This window comes from Simochromis diagramma, unplaced genomic scaffold (assembly GCF_900408965.1).
Source record: "Simochromis diagramma unplaced genomic scaffold, fSimDia1.1 OVJJ01000317.1, whole genome shotgun sequence".
NCBI lineage: Eukaryota > Metazoa > Chordata > Actinopteri > Cichliformes > Cichlidae > Simochromis > Simochromis diagramma.
This window is the reverse complement of record NW_024386994.1, coordinates 3,226,817-3,246,490: the sequence shown is the minus strand read 5'-3', so window position 1 is coordinate 3,246,490 and position 19,674 is coordinate 3,226,817. Positions and strand designations below refer to the sequence as shown.

The 19,674-nt window shown below is 43.4% G+C and overlaps 2 protein-coding genes across 5 annotated transcripts in view; one reads left to right on the top strand and one right to left on the bottom strand.

The window, feature by feature from the left end:
* Window positions 1-19,674, top strand: part of LOC120739024 (tenascin-X-like) — an 877,833-nt gene that overhangs the window by 761,154 nt on the left and 97,005 nt on the right. The gene's annotated exons all lie outside the window — the stretch shown is intronic.
* wrap53 (WD repeat containing, antisense to TP53) lies at window positions 26-19,623 on the bottom strand. 4 transcript variants are annotated; one of them, XM_040040666.1, is made up of 12 exons: window positions 18,372-19,623; window positions 14,672-17,202; window positions 13,777-14,222; window positions 13,498-13,678; window positions 10,521-10,616; window positions 8,942-9,050; window positions 8,191-8,279; window positions 6,330-6,553; window positions 3,571-3,782; window positions 2,248-2,351; window positions 1,965-2,108; window positions 26-1,182 (listed from the first exon to the last, which is right to left on the bottom strand). In XM_040040666.1, exons 3-12 carry the CDS (start codon window positions 14,042-14,044, stop codon window positions 957-959), a joined length of 1,653 nt encoding a protein of 550 aa, XP_039896600.1. In that variant the 5' UTR covers window positions 14,045-14,222; window positions 14,672-17,202; window positions 18,372-19,623; the 3' UTR covers window positions 26-956. The 4 variants fall into 4 exon arrangements, with proteins under 4 accessions (XP_039896600.1, XP_039896603.1, XP_039896602.1 ...); XM_040040669.1 differs by having other exon boundaries at window positions 13,516-13,678; XM_040040668.1 differs by having other exon boundaries at window positions 13,498-13,672.

The following is a 19,674-nucleotide window of genomic DNA, read 5'->3' as shown; positions in this document are numbered from 1 at the left end:
AATAAATCAAGCAACCGACACAGGCTTTAAAAAGTGATCGATTTAATCAGTGTAAAGATCCAAGGCTTTGGTTGGAGCACGCTGAGCTTCTCACCAACCTGCAAAGACACTACAGGAAAGCGCACCCCGGTAACAACGCGAGCATTCGACAAACGGCTGCAAGTATTAATGCAATTAATCAAACACAATGTCTTCTGAGCTGCTAGCACCACTCACACAGGTACAAAAGCACCACAACCAGTAGGAGGAAAACAAAAAGGAAAGAGCACATTTCAAGCAGCAGCTGCTAATTACAAGACTTTCACAGATTGTTTTTGAAGTTACATTCAAAAAAAGGAGAATCGTCGTCACGGCTTTACAAAAATATACATTTGTGGGCATGCACGGAGCAACGCTACCTGTCGCGTCTGGCACTTTAAAAAAGAAGCTAAAACCAGGAGATCCCCGTCACTTTACAAAAGCGAAAACTTGAGAACAAATGGCACTTACTGTAACTATAGCAGTGAAAGATCTCCGGGGAAGCATCGCAGCTACACGCACACGTAAACAAACGCTCCCGCCGACACGGCCGAGAGCCGAGGCGCGATCAGCAGACACGCACGGACACAGTGAGAGGATTTCACTTCCACCACATGTATTCTTATTCAGGAAGTAGAGTCTCTACTAAAATGAAATAAAGGTAAATGTTTAAGAAGAGGCTGGTTATATTTGATTGTAACGTCCTAACGTCTCCTTAGAAAACACACCTCTTATCTCAGCATTAAGGCTTTAAAGAACCTCTCAACTTTTGGCTTTGACATTAACCTTTTTTTTCCAAGTTCTGGTGAAGTTGGCAGTAAACTACAAACAAACAGCCTGCTGACGGTCTATTTGTACAAACCAAAATCAGCTTTACACACAAACATCACATGGCATGTGTAACTCGATTTGTATCAGCTGAGTGCAGTGACAGATATTCAGGCCTCTGCTGCTGTAGTGCTCTGGTCTTGGCTCCCTTCAGCGGCGGGGCTAAGCGGTCCCGCCCACCACAGGGTCAGGACATTGTCCTGCCGGGTGTCTTGCTGTGACATCACAGCGCCGCTCCCCTCCGTGTCAGAGGCCGAGTCACCCTCGCTGTCGCCGGGCCACGGGAACTGCCGCTGGCCGCTGGATGTTGCCAGCAGCGGCATGAAGGGATGGATACTGTAGAAGAAGAAGAGAAGGACGGAGCAGCGGAGGGGGGCAGAGAGAAGATCCAGGAAGGGACACATGAAAAATAATGGCGTGATAATCTGTGCAAAAAACTGTTTCTGCTAGCGTGACATGACTGGACTTTCAGCTATTGCACACGCAGCATCACGCTTGAAAAAAGAAAATGCACGATTCATTTCACTGAAAACAACTGAATTACCTCAGGCTTTTCCACATTTTATACATAACTGCTGCACATTTACACCATCTGTGTTTAATTAAAAGTCACCGTTTAATTTTTAGTACATCACTGGCTTTATTCTCTGCAATCACGTATTCACAATCAAAGCTGTTTTTTGTGCCAGAGTATCCAGAATTATTGAGAAGCTGTGGTTTGGTTTTCACTCTCTGCTCTCACAAAGCAGTGACATGCCTGACTAAAGCCAAAGCTGCTCTGTCACTGAATGTTTTGGATCATTTGTTTTGCCTCCTGTGATTTTGTGAAAAATGACTGCATGACCCAAACAGCCTGACACAGCAAAACCACAGAATAACTGAACAACAGCGTAACATAAGTGAATTAGAAAAAGCTGAAACTTTGTTAATTGCTTTTATTCAGTTTTGTTTCTACTGAACAACAATGCAGCTGATCAAGATTAGCTTCACCTTTGTAAAATAACACTTTTCCTCTCATGTTAATTATTGAGAATGATCCACCTTCAGTCTAATATTTTAAATGTTTTCATTACTGGAATCTAATCTGTCAGTGAGCTGGATTAGATTAGTAATCATACCTGACTCCGTTGGTGCAGTCCCAGTACGCCTGGAACCTAAGCTGAGGCTGCAGTAGTTCTTCATTACCATCAGGAGGCGCTGTGTGGGTGTCCCATACTGACACCACTCCCTCCGTGTCTCCACTCAGCAGGTACCTGCCAGATCTAAACGCACACAAACAGAAACACGAGTGGGAATCCGCTAATACGACGATCCTTGCTGCTATTTAACACAGACAAACCAGACGAATCACATCACACTCATATACAACAGGATCACTGATGCAGTTTCCCTGTTACTTACTGATCGAGGTCAAAGTAGATGCGCTGATTAGTGGCCACGTTCCTTTTAAGAGCAAACACAACTCTTCCCGGCTCTCTTAGGTCCCAGCACAGGATTTCTGGATCCTGCACACACACAAAAGAATTTCCATGAAATCATTCGTTCCCAAGCCTGGATGCTAACTTTATCCATCACAAACAACTGCCACACAACAAAAGGCAGTCAGAATTTATCTTCACAGCCTGTATATAAAATTTGGACATAGCCACACTAAGGTCATTTTGGGGTTTGAAGCTTTAATATTAACATTTTTGCCAGCGTTAATGCTTTAGAGCCAGAAGTCAGCACGAGAGAGACTTCCAAGTTAGCTTACACTAGCTAGCATGGTTAGCAAGCTGCATCAATAGATTTTGTGTGCTACACGCAGTCACTTTCATGCATAACTGTAACAAGCTGATAATTCTTGATTTCACTACTAGAACATGAGCCATAAGCATCTTGAACAGTCTGCACCTCGCGGCGGGACATGCTCGTCAGATAACTTTGGTTAAAAATGTTCCCAAAGGCACCGACAGCACAAACTTGGCTAAGTAGTGCAGTTCAGTAGCTGAAATTAGCAGAAGTGAGAACCAGGAATAAAGCAGTCTCTTCCTCAACTTCGGGTCTGACTAATGTCCAAGTTTGAAAAACCCAAAGATCATCAATGATGGAGAAGCTCAGGTTGATCATGATCAAATCACAAATCACTGGGAAAGCAGCAAATATGCCATTTACCAACATCTGTACTTTTTCAGCCTCAGGTTTTGCCACTTGATAAAGCTTCAAAAAGCCAAACTTTTTGTCCAATTTCTGTTCTGAGGGTTGAAAACTCAAACACACATCTCTTCAGAGGACACAGAGTACATTAATTTCCCACAGACTTACAATAATCATAGATAAAACAATAAAACAAGAACTATCAGACTTTTGATTGATAGCTATTACTTTCAATTGGAGCTCTATTAAATTTAGGACCTACCATTAATCTTCCTTACACACTGCTTTGATATCATTTCTTCAGATTAGAGCGAACCTGTAGCTGAATCAGCTGGCATACAGTTTGCAGCAGAAGAATAATGTTAGATGCTAGCTTAAATATTTCATTTTAAGTTGCTGACACATGCTGAGAGGACTGAGTATCATGTAAAGCTTTACATCATACTTGTGTATTTATATTGCGCAAAGCAACATTAGTTACCTGCTTAACACCCAAATACAACTGATAGTTTGTGTGTGTTCAGCAGCGATTGTTACCTTCGGGTATCTCTCTGCTTGAAGCTGTGTGCGAGTCTGTTCGTGCGTTACCTTGCGGCCGCCGGTGTACAGGTAGTTGCCGTCGGGGGAGAAGAGCAGATGGGTGAGACCTCCGTGGTGACGGGTCGGCAGCAGAGCCAGCAGGGTGCCGTCCTGGCAGGAGTAGAGGCCAGCGCAGCGGGAGTAAGAGCCACAGGCGTAAACAGATTGGCAAGGGCTGAAGCCAAAGCAGGAGATGATGCCACTCTGGCCTTGCTTTTTCACTGCGGTGAAGACAAGAGAGAGCATTTGGCAGCGCTTTCAGCACTTTATAGTTCACAGGACACAATTTGCAGTCTCGTCAACTCAAAGTTGACTTTTTGGCAGTTCAGACATTCCGGAGTCTGTCCATAAAAGCAACAGATTTCTCAGTGATTACACCAGTGAGCCAACGGATTACAATCTCAAGGTGATGATGGTGTGTGTTAGTTAAAGCCTTTGCTGGATCTGCCTCTGCCAATTTAGAAAAAGTCATTCAAGTACATTAAAAAAAAAAAAAGAGCTTCCAGTGAAATGATGCCATATGAATGTGAGACGGAGGAAAGAAATGCATCACAGTAAACATTGTGTTCTCCTTAGTTTTTGTCAGAAGTACATAATAAAAACGCTCCTTGTCAGTTTGTTCAAGGAGGCTTCAGCCTGTGAGATGTGACAGCCAGCTGTCAAACAGCAACTCACTGAAAACAAGAAACAACCGACTTCACTTTATCCTCCCTCTCACGTCTGTTTACTGTCTAAGGGTTTCAATTTCTCACAATATTTCTTGTGAATCCCAAAACGTTGATTCTGTTCATCTGGACGAAGCGTTTGGTCACTCATGCGAGCGGCTTCTTCAGTCTCAGCTGACTGCACGTTTCCCCAACCTTATAAACCGACCAAGTGTGTGAACTGTGTCTTAATTCCACATATTTCACATACAAGGGTCAGTACTACAGGCAGAAACATGGGTTCCCCAGTTTCACCCATTGTGGCCAATTTGTACATGGAAGAAGTGGAAAAGAGGGTTTTGTTATCCTACCCTGGAACACCACCAAGTCATTGGTTCAGGTATGTGGATGACACCTGAGGGAAAAATCAAATCTCAGGACGTACCACAATTCATGGATCACATTAACTCTGTGGACCGACACATCAAATTCACCAGGGAGGATATGAAAAGTGTTAGCCTTCTTAGACTGTGAGATTTCCATCAGTAATGGGGGACATCTAAAAGCTGACATGTACCGTAAACCTACACATACGGATCAGTATCTAAGGTTTGACTCTCATCATCCACTGGAGCATAAACTGGGTGTCATCAGGACGCTACAACACAGAGCGAACACCATCCCCACAGACACAGCGGCCAGGGAGGCAGAAGAACAGCACATCAAGAAGGCCCTGAGTAAATGTGGTTATCCCAGCTGGACTTTTGTCAAAGCTGGGAAGGCACCTAAAGAAAACTCCAGCCGATCCAGGACAGAAGGACAACCGCTGCCTAAACAAAAACCTGTAGTGATCCCATATGTGTCAGGAGTATTGGAGCAGTTGAGACGCATTTTCTCTAAACACTGTGGCTTTCAAACCCCAAAGCACGCTGCACCAAAAATTTGTCATCCCAAGGATCAGGTCCCCCGACACAAACAGAGTAATGTAGTGTACGCTGTTAAGTGCCAGGAGGATTTCTACATCTGGGAAACAAAACAACTCTGGGCTAAGTAGTTAGGTGTTCTGTGTTGTCCTAACTCGTCAGGCCAGAACTCCACAGTCTATTTACACCTACAGGCCAGTGGACACTTTCAGTGATGAGGATGTGCACATCCTGGACAGGGAGGAACGCTGGTTTGAGCGCGGAGTCAAGGGGGCCATTTACGTGAAAAAGGAAAGACCATCTCTGAATCGAGGAGGGGGCCTAAAGGTACATCTGTCACCATCTTACAATGCTGTGATTGCAGCCATTGCATCAATGACCAGTGGTCATGGATCATTGGTGATGACAATATGCAAATTAATGATTTAGACTAACTGTCCATGGTTTGCCACTGGTGCTAGTTTCAGTTATTATGCAAATACTAGGAGAAACCTGCAGTCAGCTGAGACTGAAGCAGTCATTTGGATGAGTGAACAAACCTCTTCCACTGAAAACGCTTCATCGAGATGAACAGAACCTTTTAGGATTTACTTACCTGGATGATCGAGCATGCATCACGACATTTCTTGTGAACACTATTTATTTATAGCTGCATTTTTGAGTGTCGTTGAAGTTTGCTCACAATCAGCAAAACATCCAACACAGAATGCGTTAAAAATGACGCTGCTGGTAACAGTATTATCAGAAAGTCAGTGTCTCACTGCAAACTGACACTTCTTCAGTCACTCTGACAGCAGGACTTCACCGCTGTGAAGGAACAATGTGTTTATAGCACAAGGGTGTAACCTTAAAGCAGTGTTTCTCAAATGTGGTAACAGTATCCCTGAGGGAACTCCAATTTAATATCCTTGTTTTCAGTACAGTCATTAACTGCTGTAAAACCTCACACAAGAAGAAAGCAATAAACACAATCACACCGGCTGTGAGCAGGAGGCCAGCTTCTAATATTTTAATGAAAAAAAGACAAACTCAATTTGTGGTTGAAATGTAGCAGCTGAAAGCGCGAAGAAAGAGGTGATACACATATTTGTGTTTGGCCTGATGAAATGAAACGAAAAGATGTTAAATGGGTTTTACGTCACCCGAGGAAAGCTCATCGACAAGCTTCAAGGTGAAAGCCGATGAGACGTTGACGACTGACCTATTGTGGGTCGCTCCTCACAGTCTCTGCCCGGGCGCTCGGTGTGGAAGACCCTGACCATTTTGTCAAACCCGCAGTAGAGCTGCGCGCCATCTGGAGAGAAGCACAGCGAGTGAGCTGCCGTCAGCTCGTCCAGGTGATTGTAGGGTCGGAAGCTGGCTCGCACCTCCCCGTAAAATGCATCCCACACATGGACGGGGTTGTCACGGCTACTGCTGGCTAGACTGAAGAAGAGGAGGTCGAAATAAATAAATATGAATGAATGATTTAGAAATGAATGAGATGAACAAACTGAGCTAACGGAGGGAACAACTAACATGTACTGCAAAACAAACATACAGCTACATGCTTCGCCTCATTATGAAGACAAGGCCGCAGCACATTCTTATTGATCCGCATCAGGGCCAAAGACTGAGCCATGCCTTTTTAACTCTAATTATTGAGCACTGAACAAACGCTGAAACATCACTGCCGCTCAATTAGACAAAGGAAATTAGCCCCCGCCGCTGCTGCCGTGTTCTGTTATGGCCCCTGTGAGCCGCGGCTTTATTCCAGAGCAGGGAAATGCCCAATTATAATGCTAGACTGCTGCTAGCTTGGAGCCATGCCTAGAACTCAGCGCAACTTAACCGAGCCATAACAGGGGCCCTTATTCCCTCTCTACAGGAGGGGCATCAACAACACACGGCTTTTGGCAGGCAGATAGTTCAAGGAGCGCAGAGGGAGAAACAAAACAGCGATGTGAAAAGAGGGAGAGAAAGGGTAAGCAGGAGACATGGCTCTCCTGCTTTGCTAGATGTTTTCTTTTAATCGTCACAACCGCAATCTTTTATCTGACTGCTACAGTCAGTCGGTGTACTCTGTCCGACCACCTGACTGCGCCCTGCAGGAGCTCCTGTTTGATAGATGGCAGCGATCTGAAGACAATCACGAGTGTTTGCTGTCAGTTTCCATCAGCATTTGGATTATAGACACGACTCGAGCGCTTCGCTGCCCGCGAGACTTTTGTTGATGATTTTGGTTTGTCCAGCTCCAGACCCTCACCCACTAACATGGTGAAAGCTGTACGATGTGAGGATGTCGGTGCCAGTTCTGGGCCTTGATCCACTCAACTGCTCGAGGGTCTGACTGAAGGATGATGGGAGTTGGGGGAGTTGGGGCTGAAGGGTAACACACCACGAAAACTGCTGGCAACCTGACCTCTGCTCATTAGCTCAGCCTTACTTCTCTCACCGCAGACGATAAGCAGCCTTCACAGCGACGGCTGGATGCTGCTGATGCTAACTTTCCTTCACAGCACACACACACCAACACTCAGTGATGTCATAATTGCCACATACTTGCTAGAGTGCACCCTTCTAAACACAAAAAAAGGAGAAGGAGATGAGAAGCAAAGCCTCGAGTCAGGGATTCACGAGGCCCTTTAGGTGTTGTCTGGACTCAGGAGTGCTGTTAGCGGGCTGAATCGCACTGTGGGCCTCAAACAGGCGAGCGGATTGCGACGAGGCGGACGAGACGCAGGCCAACTCTGCACTGGTAATGAGAGACATCAGAAAGCTTTTACAGCTTCCCTCCTTGCAGGCAGCCAGCTTCCACAACCGCTGCACATACCTCTGGGATCAAAGAATGAGACACAAGACTACAACAAAATCTTCTGCATTCAGACAGTCTATTAGACACACTGCAGCACAAAGAAAAGCCGACAAATTCACCGGGAACCCGATCCAACCACCCGAGATTAGAAACTGACACAAAACACAACCCGGTGCTTTTTTCAGTGTATACACATTTCACCGTCTCCAAGGTGGACTTGAAGCGAGAGGCTTAGGGAATAGTTTGAAAAAGACCAGGTTCAGCTCACAAGCACGTGTCTGGCTCCAAAGAGTTCATCTTGGGGTACCAGCAGTAGTCGTAGATGGTGTCTCCTTCTGCCATCCGCAGCACTGGACTCTAGCAGAGAATAAAAGAAAAGACAGACAGTCAGTAACAGAGGGACTGAGACCTCCTGCATTAAGAAATGTAGGCCAAAGGCACTGGCTGGATCCATCAGCTCTGAGGCTGACACTAAATAAGTGGCTACCCAGAAAAATTCAATTTCAAAAGCCAGTGGAAGCATGCGAGAAACAGAGCAATCAACAGTCAATCTTCTCCTCTCGTTACAAAGGCTGCGAGATTTCAACTAGAGAAAATGGATTATATTTCAATTATTTTTGTTCAGTGATCCCAATCAAACCAGCTTGTAATACAATTAAAAGATCGGCTCACTACTTGACATTTCGCCCCGACCAAAACACAAAGTCCATTTTATTCCCACAGATTAATCTTCACTAACGGGTTTTATCAGGCAGACGGTCTCAAAGGATTTTTGTTTATTGCAACAAAAAGCAAAACTGACGTTTAGTAATAACCTTCATAAACATCATAAACAGGGAAGCTCCAGATCAGACTGAGACTGCTGACCTTTACAAATGAAGGAGTCTTTATAGCTACGTTCAGCTTTCAACTGAATTTAAATCCATAAAATAATGAATATTTGCTCTAACATTTATTTGTTGCTTTCTCATTTCCCGTCGCCTGTCCGGCCCCCGATGGCAAGCTATTTGTGTACTCACCATTTCAGGAAGCAAGTCCCAGTTGTAGCTGTAAATCTCTGGAGGGATGTTGTACACTCGGAGGACATTGTCTGCACTGTTTGTCAGGATACAAGAACCATCAGGAGCCCTAGGTAAGAGGAAGAGGAGGGATGACAGATCATTAAAGACTAGAACAACAAGTACTCGGGCTGGGTTTGTGTGCATGTTAAAGTAACACAAAACACAAAACACACATATAATACTAACATATATGCAGCTGCACTATAGCATGTAAGCAGCTCGTACACAGACAACTGTATTTATAGCATTAATTAAAGAAAACTGACCTTTTCTGGGTCAGAAAGGTAAAGCAGATGTGGAAGTTCATTAACTCTTTCCCCCATAAACATGTGACCTCCCCGTACCCGCAATGACGTGTTTTGACCCCTCAGCATATCACAATAAAGATGTGGTATGTGTAGAGCCTTCAGGGGTAAAGAGGCTCTACAGGGGTAAAAAGTTAAACCTGTATACTTCAGAGTGAGCCAGCAGCCCCCCTCTCGTTACAAAAACAAGTCAAGATGTTGACAATGCTGTGACAAAATAATGCATCAACTCCACTGACCTGGAAACTTCGTAAACACTTTTGCTATGATTTTAGGAGCTCCATCTCTAGTTTATCGTTCATGTATGTTAATCTTAACACCACAGAGTTGATTCAAAACTGGCTGAAAAAAACAAAAACAAAAAACATTTGCTTTGTAAATTATAGTCCTCGTTAGTATCAGAAACTGAGGATGAGTATTGTTTGCTACCTTGTGATTGGCAAACTGCTACACTGCAATTGTCTGCTTCACTACCTAAAAGCAGACATCATGGTGACCATGTACATCTTTGATATGATTTGAAGCATGTGTCCTCTGTTATTGAATCTTGTTTTTATCAACTTTGTTTAATCTCTAAAGCCAAGCCGTACTTACCATGTGAGGATCTTGAAAAGCTTATCCATGTCTTTGTCACATCCAGGTTAGACTATTGCAACTCCCCATACACTGGGCTTCATTCTGCCTTTCTTCATAGAATCTGCAACTCGCTCAAAACGCTGCGGCTCGCCTTATAACTGGTACTGGTAGGTTTGAGTCTATTACCCTAATTCTCTCTGGCCTCCAATTAAATATCACATTGATTTTAAAATCCTATAAAATCTTAAATAATATTGCACCTAGCTGTCTTATTTGATCAAAGCTCAGGCTCACAGTGTCAGCCTGCATACTGTTCTGCCCAGACTACATACCAGTACTCTGCCCATTGGAAGCAACCAGTGAGTTCAGGCGTGACATTACTGGGCAGTGTGGTTGTAGCAGCATCTATTGTGCTCATGCAAACAATGATGGAACCTCACATGTTGATCTGATGCCTTTCCGAGAACTCCAAGTCCAGTGGCAAAACTCAAATATAGCGGCACCCCAGTGCTACCTACCTCTCAGCCCCCCTGCAGATGCACACAGTATCCATTTCAAAGCCTTACGTCGCCTTGTTTTTGTGTCTAAGCCCAGTATGTAACAACCATGAATACGCCCCTCGCAATGTTTTCTTCATATATAAAAAAAGAATTTACCATTTGCAGCCTTTCAGGTAGTTCTCCGGCAGGTTGGAGTACTCTGTCCAGGAACCAGTCAGCATTTGAGGGTTCTGGGTAAAATCTAAGCTGAGCCTGGAGACAGAGAGACAAGGACGTCCGTGGTCAAAGAGGCGCTCGCAACAAGCTCATGCACTCCACTAAAAGCTAGATCTCACATTTATTAAGAGATGAGCACTTAAAGGTTTATAATTGAAGACAATTTTAAAGCTCATTGCTATTTTAGGCACACATCATCCAATGAAGTCCCTAGCCTCAGTCAAACACGCTCTGTGTATAAAACACAGTGGAAACTTCCAAGTAATAAGCTGCTTCATTTACACACAGTGACACTACAGCTGATTGTTAATTAGATTTCTATTAGTTGACTACATTATTTTTCATCCTGGGTCATTTTCTCCAAATTTTAGCATAATGATGTCTGACAGCCTCAAAATGATGTTATGCTCTGGTGCTTTTAGCTGCCCCACTTAAACACGAGTGTCAATTAAAAAAGCACTTCTCAACATCTAACAACACATCATTACTAAACACGACACTCTCACTGATAAACTTGAAGCTTCAAACACATGTTGACTGCATTGATTGGACTGTTAATTATTTCATCTGTTCACAGTCTCCACCCACTCAGCCAAGTTCTGCACTGCTTACATAGTTGGTGGCTGGAGCCTATCGTGGACTCACATAGGTCTAGAGGTTACAGCCTAGACAGGTTGTGCATCCACCACCAGTGTTGGGAAGGTTACTTTTAAAATGTATTCCATTACAAAATACAGAATACATGCCCCAAAATGTATTCTGTAACGTATTCCGTTACGTTACTCAATGACAGTAACGTATTCTGAATACTTTGGATTACTTAATATATTATCATGCTTTTTACAACAACGTGAATGTACTATTGCTGTGTGATTTATTACTATTACTGAAGGTCCGCGACTCCGAGCTGTAGTAAAGGGACCTCTGACTAATACGGCGGGGTCCCTGTCGGCTCGTAGCCGAAAAATAGCTTTACTTTGTTGTGTGGGTCAACTTTTCTTGACAGAGAGAGGCGTTGAAAGGCTGCTCCAACGGAACTTATTGTTTTCAGAGGAAAACATGAACACGGTGTACAGTCGAGTCTTAATAGCTTACTTACAACTGGGCTCGTCAGGCTCTCTTCTTGGCTGAAGTGGTTATTATTATATTTACACGCTTCCAGCTCCCGTTTTTCCTCGATGACAACTCGTACCTTTCCACTCCCCTTTTTCTCCCTCCTCGCGCTCACAGACACATAACGTGTATGGCGGTCCATTCTCCCTGCAACACGGACTACACTGCCCATGATGCTACATTCTTTAGAGCTATGCTTGTAGCATTCTGCCTCTTAGCTTAGCACAACAACAACAACAACAACAACGAAAAGGCGCTCTCTCACCCAGGAAACACAGTCGCAGAGAGAGAGAGAGCGTCGCCCTGTAACCATGGCAACCGTAACGCTGCCGCCTGGAACAACAGAACGTAGCTGTCAAACAAAACCCAAACAGTCCTGACCCGCGACAATATGAAACAGGAAAGTACCGCAGTGTAATCCATTTATTTCAACAAAGTAACTGTATTCTGAATACCACCTTTTTAAACGGTAACTGTAACGGAATACAGTTACTCATATTTTGTATTTTAAATACGTAACGGCGGTACATGTATTCCGTTACTCCCCAACACTGTCCACCACAGAGAGACTGTAACTCGTTCATGCACAGAATCACCGATTAACCCCACATGCATGCCTCTGGAGTATGGGAGGACCATACCTGACACATGCTATACGCCTATTCGTGTTTGATGTTTTATGCAAAGGATTTTGGTTACTTGGCAGATAATTTTAAGGTAGTTGCTAGGCAACATGATGTTGTTACAATGTCCAATACAGATAAGAACCTTCAGAGGCCCAAGATGTACGTTTGGTTGCTCAGCGCCGGGTCACGTAGGAGGAGTTGGGGGACAAACAAAGACATAGTCAGAGATTTCATGTATCACAGTATGAAGAAAAGACCCAGTGTTAAACAAACACCGTTCTAAATGCTCCGTTTCAGACAGGTTCTTCTACTCTTGCGACTTGTATGACAGGAAATACCACTGTTATGGTCATTTCAGGGGCGCAGCTCTGGCTGTGAGTACAGAAGCCCCGCCCACCTGTTGTTCACAAAGATAGCTACTGTGAAGCTACCTGCTGGTTTTTGAAGTCCTGCACTAAAGCCACGAGATGAGCGTTTCCACTATCGCCATCTTGGGTGCAACAGGCCAGATGAGATTGTGCCTAGACCGTGAAACTGCACACTCACTGGTTGATTCTTTTGATTGAAAAGTCATTAGCCAATAGTCTAAGGAGCTTAGAAAGAAAAGCGTCTGGACTTCTTTATGTTGCTTGAAGACGTTTCACCTCTCATCCGAGAAGCTTCTTCAGCTCTAGGGTCAAATGGTGGAGAGTCCCAGATTTAAGCCCTGTGGGAGTGTCCCCCCGAGAGGGACAAAAGGACCCCCTATTGATCCTCTACCTAATGACATGAGCCAAGGTGTGAAAATGATTAGACTACGATGACCTGGATGACTGAGAACCTTCACAGACTCATTAGCCAATGAGCATGCAACTCTAAACCATAAGACCTTTTTTCTCTCTCAATTCAATGCAGTCCAAAATAACCAACTGCGCCCATTAACTTCTGCACTGGCTTCCTTTTGTTTTTACCTGAAAAAGACAAATTTACCAGCTATGCAAATTTTAACATAAAAAGGGTGTAAGAAAAATTTAAAAAGTAAACTTCATCCTTTTTAAAATATTTTTCAGATGATATCTTCTGTGTTCATCTGCTACAATCTCTTCTAGCAGTTTCTGCCTTTTTATGAATGCGCATCTTGTATCTCAACTCTGCCTAAATATTGCAAACTTACTCTACGTTTAAATCTACAAATAAACCTTTTTTCTTCCACGTACTGTTGTCCGTCACCGGGGCTCTCTGCAGATCCATCACCGTTGTGTTCCTCCTCTGGTTTTGGCCCTTCTTCTCCATTTTGATGGTATTCTTCTTCTTCCCCGACGACTACTACCTCTTTCCCACTATGACCTCCCTCCTCACACTGCAGCAGGTCTCCTGTTCCTGACAGCAGAAGCCAGATTAAACACAGGTCATTTGTAATCTTAATTTATATTAATATATGCATATAATCTTGAATTAAAACAGAAACAATCCTGTACCTTCTGCTGTTTGGGCTGGCATTCCCTGCAGCGAGCTAGGCTGTGTTGGTGTTTCTTCATGCCTCTGACCAGGCTCCACAACCTGATCCTGCCCCACGCCCTCCTCACTCATCCTCAGCCTCTTGGCAGATGGCGAAGCCCCTTCCTCTGAGATCTCCCCTGCACCTCCAGGCAGTAAAGGTGGAGGCTGTTGAGGGGGCTCATTATCTGCTTCGGAGTCCTGCCCTGCACCACCTCCACTTTCACCACCTCCCGCAGAGTCTGACATCTTTGTTTACCTCCCTCTCTCTCTCTCCCGTGAAGCCCTCCACCCAGCTTTCAAGCGCCCGGTGTCCAGCGGTCGCTGTCAGACGTGGGTGAGGTAGGTGCTACTGGGGTAGTGCTTCCTCCTGCAGTGTGGATGTTTGAGTCTGTTGGGGTACGAGGACATCACAGCACCCACCAGCCTAGGAAACATTGAGTCGAGAAAACATGAAGACGAGAAAAGCGAGACCAACAATGAGCTCGTCAAAACAACGGAAGACCATGATAGCACGTTCACGAAAACCAGGAAAAAACCGTTAAGTCAGACTGAAGATAAAGTGAACGTGCAGCTGCTGTGAGGGGAGCACGTCACTGCCTCACAGCACACACCTGTGGCTAGTCGTGACTGCCAGCTGCCTCACCAAACTAGCATACGCGTCTATTTGGTCAAGTTAAAGCTTGAGCGATACATATTACATTCTTTCTACATGTCCACGCACGCCCGGTTGCTATTATACATAATGGATGATTCTGGTAAATAAATCAATTAGCGACATTTGCTTTAGCTTCTTATTGAGCGTCCCTTCACATCGGAGCACACACTTTAGCCCAAGTTAGCATTAGCCTACGTTAGCAATTTGATGCTATATACCTGTGTTGTGGCTTGCCTGGCCTTTAGTTGTGTTCGCGGTCTGGCCGAAAAGCAAAACCCGCAGAATCAAGAGTTTCACCAAAAGCCGGAGAAAAAGACCGAACACACAAAACTAATCGCCGTCTTTCTGCTTCGGGACTTTGTTTCCCTTCACCATCTCATTACGAGAAGTTGTAAACACTGCGGGCGGCCATGTGCTTCAAACTATCGCGAGAGTTCATTGGACGAGACGCGCTCAGTGAGTGCTGATTCTATTATGTGCGGATAAGCGTGATTCATAACAAGATGTCTTCTTGGCTTTTTACTCAAACTTCATAGATAACCAAAGAACACACACAGAGTCGGTCACAGCTAAATGCTATTTATTTAGTATTTATTTTGTTCTTCAAACAAAAGCCAAACTATTTACACTTCTTTTCAGTTGTTCTTTTCCAAAACATTTTCATTACATGTATGCTGTTATTTTAACAACATTCAACGACGTATTAAGTGAAGGAGCTGGGCTGACTGGGGTATAACCATGAGTCCATCATTACAGTCGGTGTTACAGTAACCAGCAAAACTGAACCAGGTAATCTTTCCATCTATAGCTTCTATCCTGAAGCAGGCGGGTCAAGCTGCTCATCAACCAGGGTCTTTAGACACAATACTGTGGTTTCTCCGATCATAAAAGCTTTTGTAGTGCAGTAAAATAGACTGATGATTCATCCATCACAGTATAAGCTTTTTAAAAAATGTGATAACATTTAAAGTAATAATTCAATATCAATTCAACAGTTATGACATACCAATGCCAACTGTGGCTATTTCACTTACCTATAGAAGAAAACTGCACACCACACCCACAGTTGACCAGAAACTTTTAACAAGTCTAAACTGACGGTATTCAATAAACATCAGTTTCCATTTGGATAAAAAACTGCATATGTTTGGTTATAAAGAAGGAAAAAACAAACAAACTATAGAATGACTAAAAACACGAATCTCTTAAATTTAATGAGACATACAGAGTAAAGACGTGGTCCGAGAAGACCTTTCAGATTTCAGACACCCCACAGCCTGGTCGCTTCCGTATCGATTCAGTGCCATCACTGATGGTCACCAGCACTATTAGATACACAGATTTTAGTGTCAAACCCCACAAATACTACAAACCATCATGCATGCCTGTTCTTCCAAGCACTCCTATAAGACAAGTGTGAATCACTATGTCAAAACTGTAAAAAGATCCAACTCCTAAAACATTTTATTCCCCTGGAGTGTAAAGAAAACAAATCAATTTGAGGACGACCTGCCATTCTGGTTCAGTTTTGCCGAGGACTGTATCCAACAACAGATACGACACAGCAACAAGCACGTGCTCTGAGATGAACCTCTGCATATTACCCAGTAAGCCCAGCTCCAGGCAGCACAGACTTCAGCCCTTTGTCAAGCCTGCACCTTCAGCAGTAATCTAAATAGGAAATCTCAACGAATCCACACTTTATTTGGATCAAAACGGAAAAAAAAAAGGGCAACAAAAATCCAACCACCAGTAAAATTAGATCAACCAAAAAGCCCTCATTGCTCTATTCTTTAGTTAACTAGTATCTTTAAAGTAGATCACATTTACACTTTTATACAGGACAAGTCTGTCAGCGAACAGACGTCTTGTTAAAACGCTCTTTAGAGTACAGTTAACGAGGTGGTTTCCAACTTAAACTGAGAACGTTTTCATTAAGCCATTTCAGACTGAACTATACAATTTAAGGCATGTTGAACAAAGAAATAAAGCAAAAGCCATTATGGAGAAAACTCAAAAACACTAACTTTTACATTATTTACAAAGCTCAGCGTTTATGCTGCTGGGCGTTGATGCTTGTGTGTCTTTGTGTCGTTTGATATTGTGTATCTCTGGTGTGTGTGTGCATGTGTGTGTAGACATTGTTCCAGAGGAGAGCCAATGTAACTTTAGCTGAGTGTGTGCATGTAGTGTGTCTGCCTGCTCCTTTGGACTTGAGAATTTATGTGACGTATGATAGTTTTGTGTTTTGTTTTCAAAAGTCCTTTTTTTTCCTTGTACAATTCTTTCAGTTCATCCAGTTCCACAGCAGCAGCCTTTTGCGATGGCTGAGATGTAATCCGGCCACGTCCACCAAAACTCATCCCAGCACACTGTCTCTGACATCTGGGCAGGAGAGCGGCTCGTCGGTCCCAATGGCTAGAAGACCTTTAAGACCACCATCCGAGAGTTTTCCGGCTGAGGTGGATGATGAACTTCTGGGCAACGCAAGCCTTTGTATCCTCTTCTTAGATGGAGTGTGGGATTAAATCCTTAACCGAACACTTCCAGCAAAAAGGGGATGAAGAGTTGATAAACCTGCAACTTCATCTGTCCAACGTATAATGCCATTGCCCTGCCCACACTGAGGTCAAAAAAAGTTTCTTAGGGTCTAAGTTCAAAAGGACAGGTTTAGGGTTCACTGGTTCATGGGTTGGCTGTAGATAAGATCCTCCTTGCAGAGGGCAGCAAATAAAGCACAGCCAGACTCCTGTGAAAACACATAGAAAGAGTGCAAGACATAATCAGCAAAACTTGGACACAGGCATTAACAGAGGACATGACTGTATATAAATGATGGAAGTGGCAACTGTTAAAAGTTCTGTTGTGAAGCTTTGAGCTGAATATTTCCACTGTGGTGTTTTTGTGATGAACAAGGGTCAGCGCTTACTGAGACACCAGGGCATAATGCAGACTCACAGGCTACCCCACTTTTTCATGCTAACCGGCACCAAAATTTGTTAAATGAACATAAAGTATCAGCAAGACTTGAAATGCCCACAAGACCACAAAGTCTTTCACCAGGAAGGACTTTAAATAAGGTCACACTAAAGCTTAGTTTTCTTGTAGCCTTCCAAACGCCCTCTGCTGGACACTAGAGAGAGAACGCGAGTTACGGCAACGCTACACTGGCTTCACCTTTTATTCTGGCCGCTACATCTAGTTTTATTACAGCCTTACAATGATCATCTACCACAATTTTAATTTGCCATAGTTAATTATCAATTAATTTAACAAATCCATGAAGGTGCGGAAAGCAACCTGTAACTTTACGAAAGCTTCATTGACCAATAATGTTTGTCATAGTTTGTCAGCAACCTTTTTCCTGCTGACGGAAACAAGTCAACTAAATGAAAATGTACGGATACTTCCATCAGCAAATAACAAGATGAAGATATTCTGGAGAGACTAGATCCAATCTGAATCAATTCATTAAATTAAGTAATCTCCTCGTGCAGTGAGGTTAGACGCACAAATTTGACCTTCCCCGGAAACAGTAAGTTCTTTTGTTTTGTTTTTGAGGTGGCGGGAAACGACACAACTCCCATCCTTGTTTCTCATGAAAAAGCAACAATTTTGAGGCTTGAGAGGAAGAGAAGACACATGTACACAGTTCACACGTCAAGGAAAATAAGAGGTTTTGCAAAACGTGTGGAGCGCCGCTCACCAGTAAAAACACGACAAATTCTAGATTTTGGTCAAATCGATTTTAGATTTACTATATTTAGTCAACTAATAGAATTTAGGCAACTAAATTATGACTAAAAGTAAAAGTTTTAGTCAACAGACTAAATTTACTGTGAAAATTAACACTGTAGAAAAGCATTAAACAAAAACAAAAAGGATAAAAACAATTAAAATCCTGGAAGAACATCTTACCAATGCCAAGCACTTGTCCTCCGGTAGTCACTCTGCAGCTCTTGAGGCTGTCATCAGTGTCCATCTCTTTACTGTGCGTGTTGATCAAACACTCTTGGTGGGCTCTTTGTAGCCACTGCAACATCCATTTTGATAAGTAGCTATCAGTCAGTCTTGGAGCCACTGCAGCATGGCCACCACCTCAGTCCATGTGGTTTTACGTTCCTTCCCCGATTACTTCAGGGCTACTGGCAAACTAAACTCTCAGCGAGTCCCATCTCAAACTAGATTTAAAAAACAAAAAAAAGATTGGTTTTCTTGAAGAACATTCACTCCATATAATCAATGAATTTTCCTTCATCCATTTTGCATTTTTTTTCTTTCTACTCTGAAAGGTAATACAAAAATATGGTTATGTACAGGAGGTGGGAGAAGACGAGCTTCTCGAGTCTCTTATTTCAGTTTGGGAATTTCTTTTTCAGTGACTTTGTCAAAGTCGTAGCAATCCTCCTGTTGTAATTGTGCTCCCATCCCCAAAATTGTACCTCACAGCTTGAATGAACAAAAGTGCATAGGTGAGTCGGTGAGGGCAGGGTGCGAGTGCTTTCGAGGGCCGAGGTGAAGACGAGAGCACCGAGCGGATGCGCTCATACCGTCCTCTCAAGTTCCCCCTCCAGGGTTTGCAGCCCTGCACTCGGTTCTCCACAAAACACAGCCCCATCCTTGATTTTTCTACCTCCGCTCCACGGCTGATCAAGTCTCAGGACCCACGACACAGATCTAGTTAGGGGATCCTGTCCATGTTGTTGTGATGCCTGCCACTCTTCCTCAAAAACAACGAACCAAAATAAACAAAAACGCCACCACACCACTCAATGTCCTTATGGCAGAAGCGCACTTGCAAACCCCACCCGTCTCATGTGGGAACAAAAAAAGATAAAACAAAAGAATAAAACTGCACCCACAGATATCCATGTGGCTTGTAAACAACCAAAGCTCCAGTATGGAATAGAAAGAGTCCTTTCTTTAGTCACCATTTGTACGACCAGGATTGTAGAGGCAGTGTGTTCAACTGTATCCATCTCGAGTTTGTCTCTCTCCTCCACTGTGTAAATGAAAAAAAAAAAAAAAAAAAAAAAAAAGACCCCGCTCAACTCTTTGAAGCTTTTTTCGGTTTTGTTTCCATTTTTGAAATCTTCTGAGGAACAAAAACAAAATCTTGTATCAGCACGGGTTTCTTGTCATTTTTTTTTTTTTGGAATACATTCAATATTTTCTTAAGAAAAGAAAAATAATACACACTTCACATGGCAAAAAATGAAAA

Excerpts from the sequence above, each read along its gene's own strand:
- wrap53 (XM_040040666.1), bottom strand. The coding sequence starts at position 14,044 with ATGTCAGACTCTGCGGGAGGTGGTGAAAGTGGAGGTGGTGCAGGGCAG. Across the intron at positions 8,280-8,941 it reads GGGACTTGCTTCCTGAAATG|AGTCCAGTGCTGCGGATGGC; the intron begins GTGAGTACACAA and ends ATTCTCTGCTAG. Across the intron at positions 2,109-2,247 it reads ATCTACTTTGACCTCGATCA|ATCTGGCAGGTACCTGCTGA; the intron begins GTAAGTAACAGG and ends GTGTGCGTTTAG.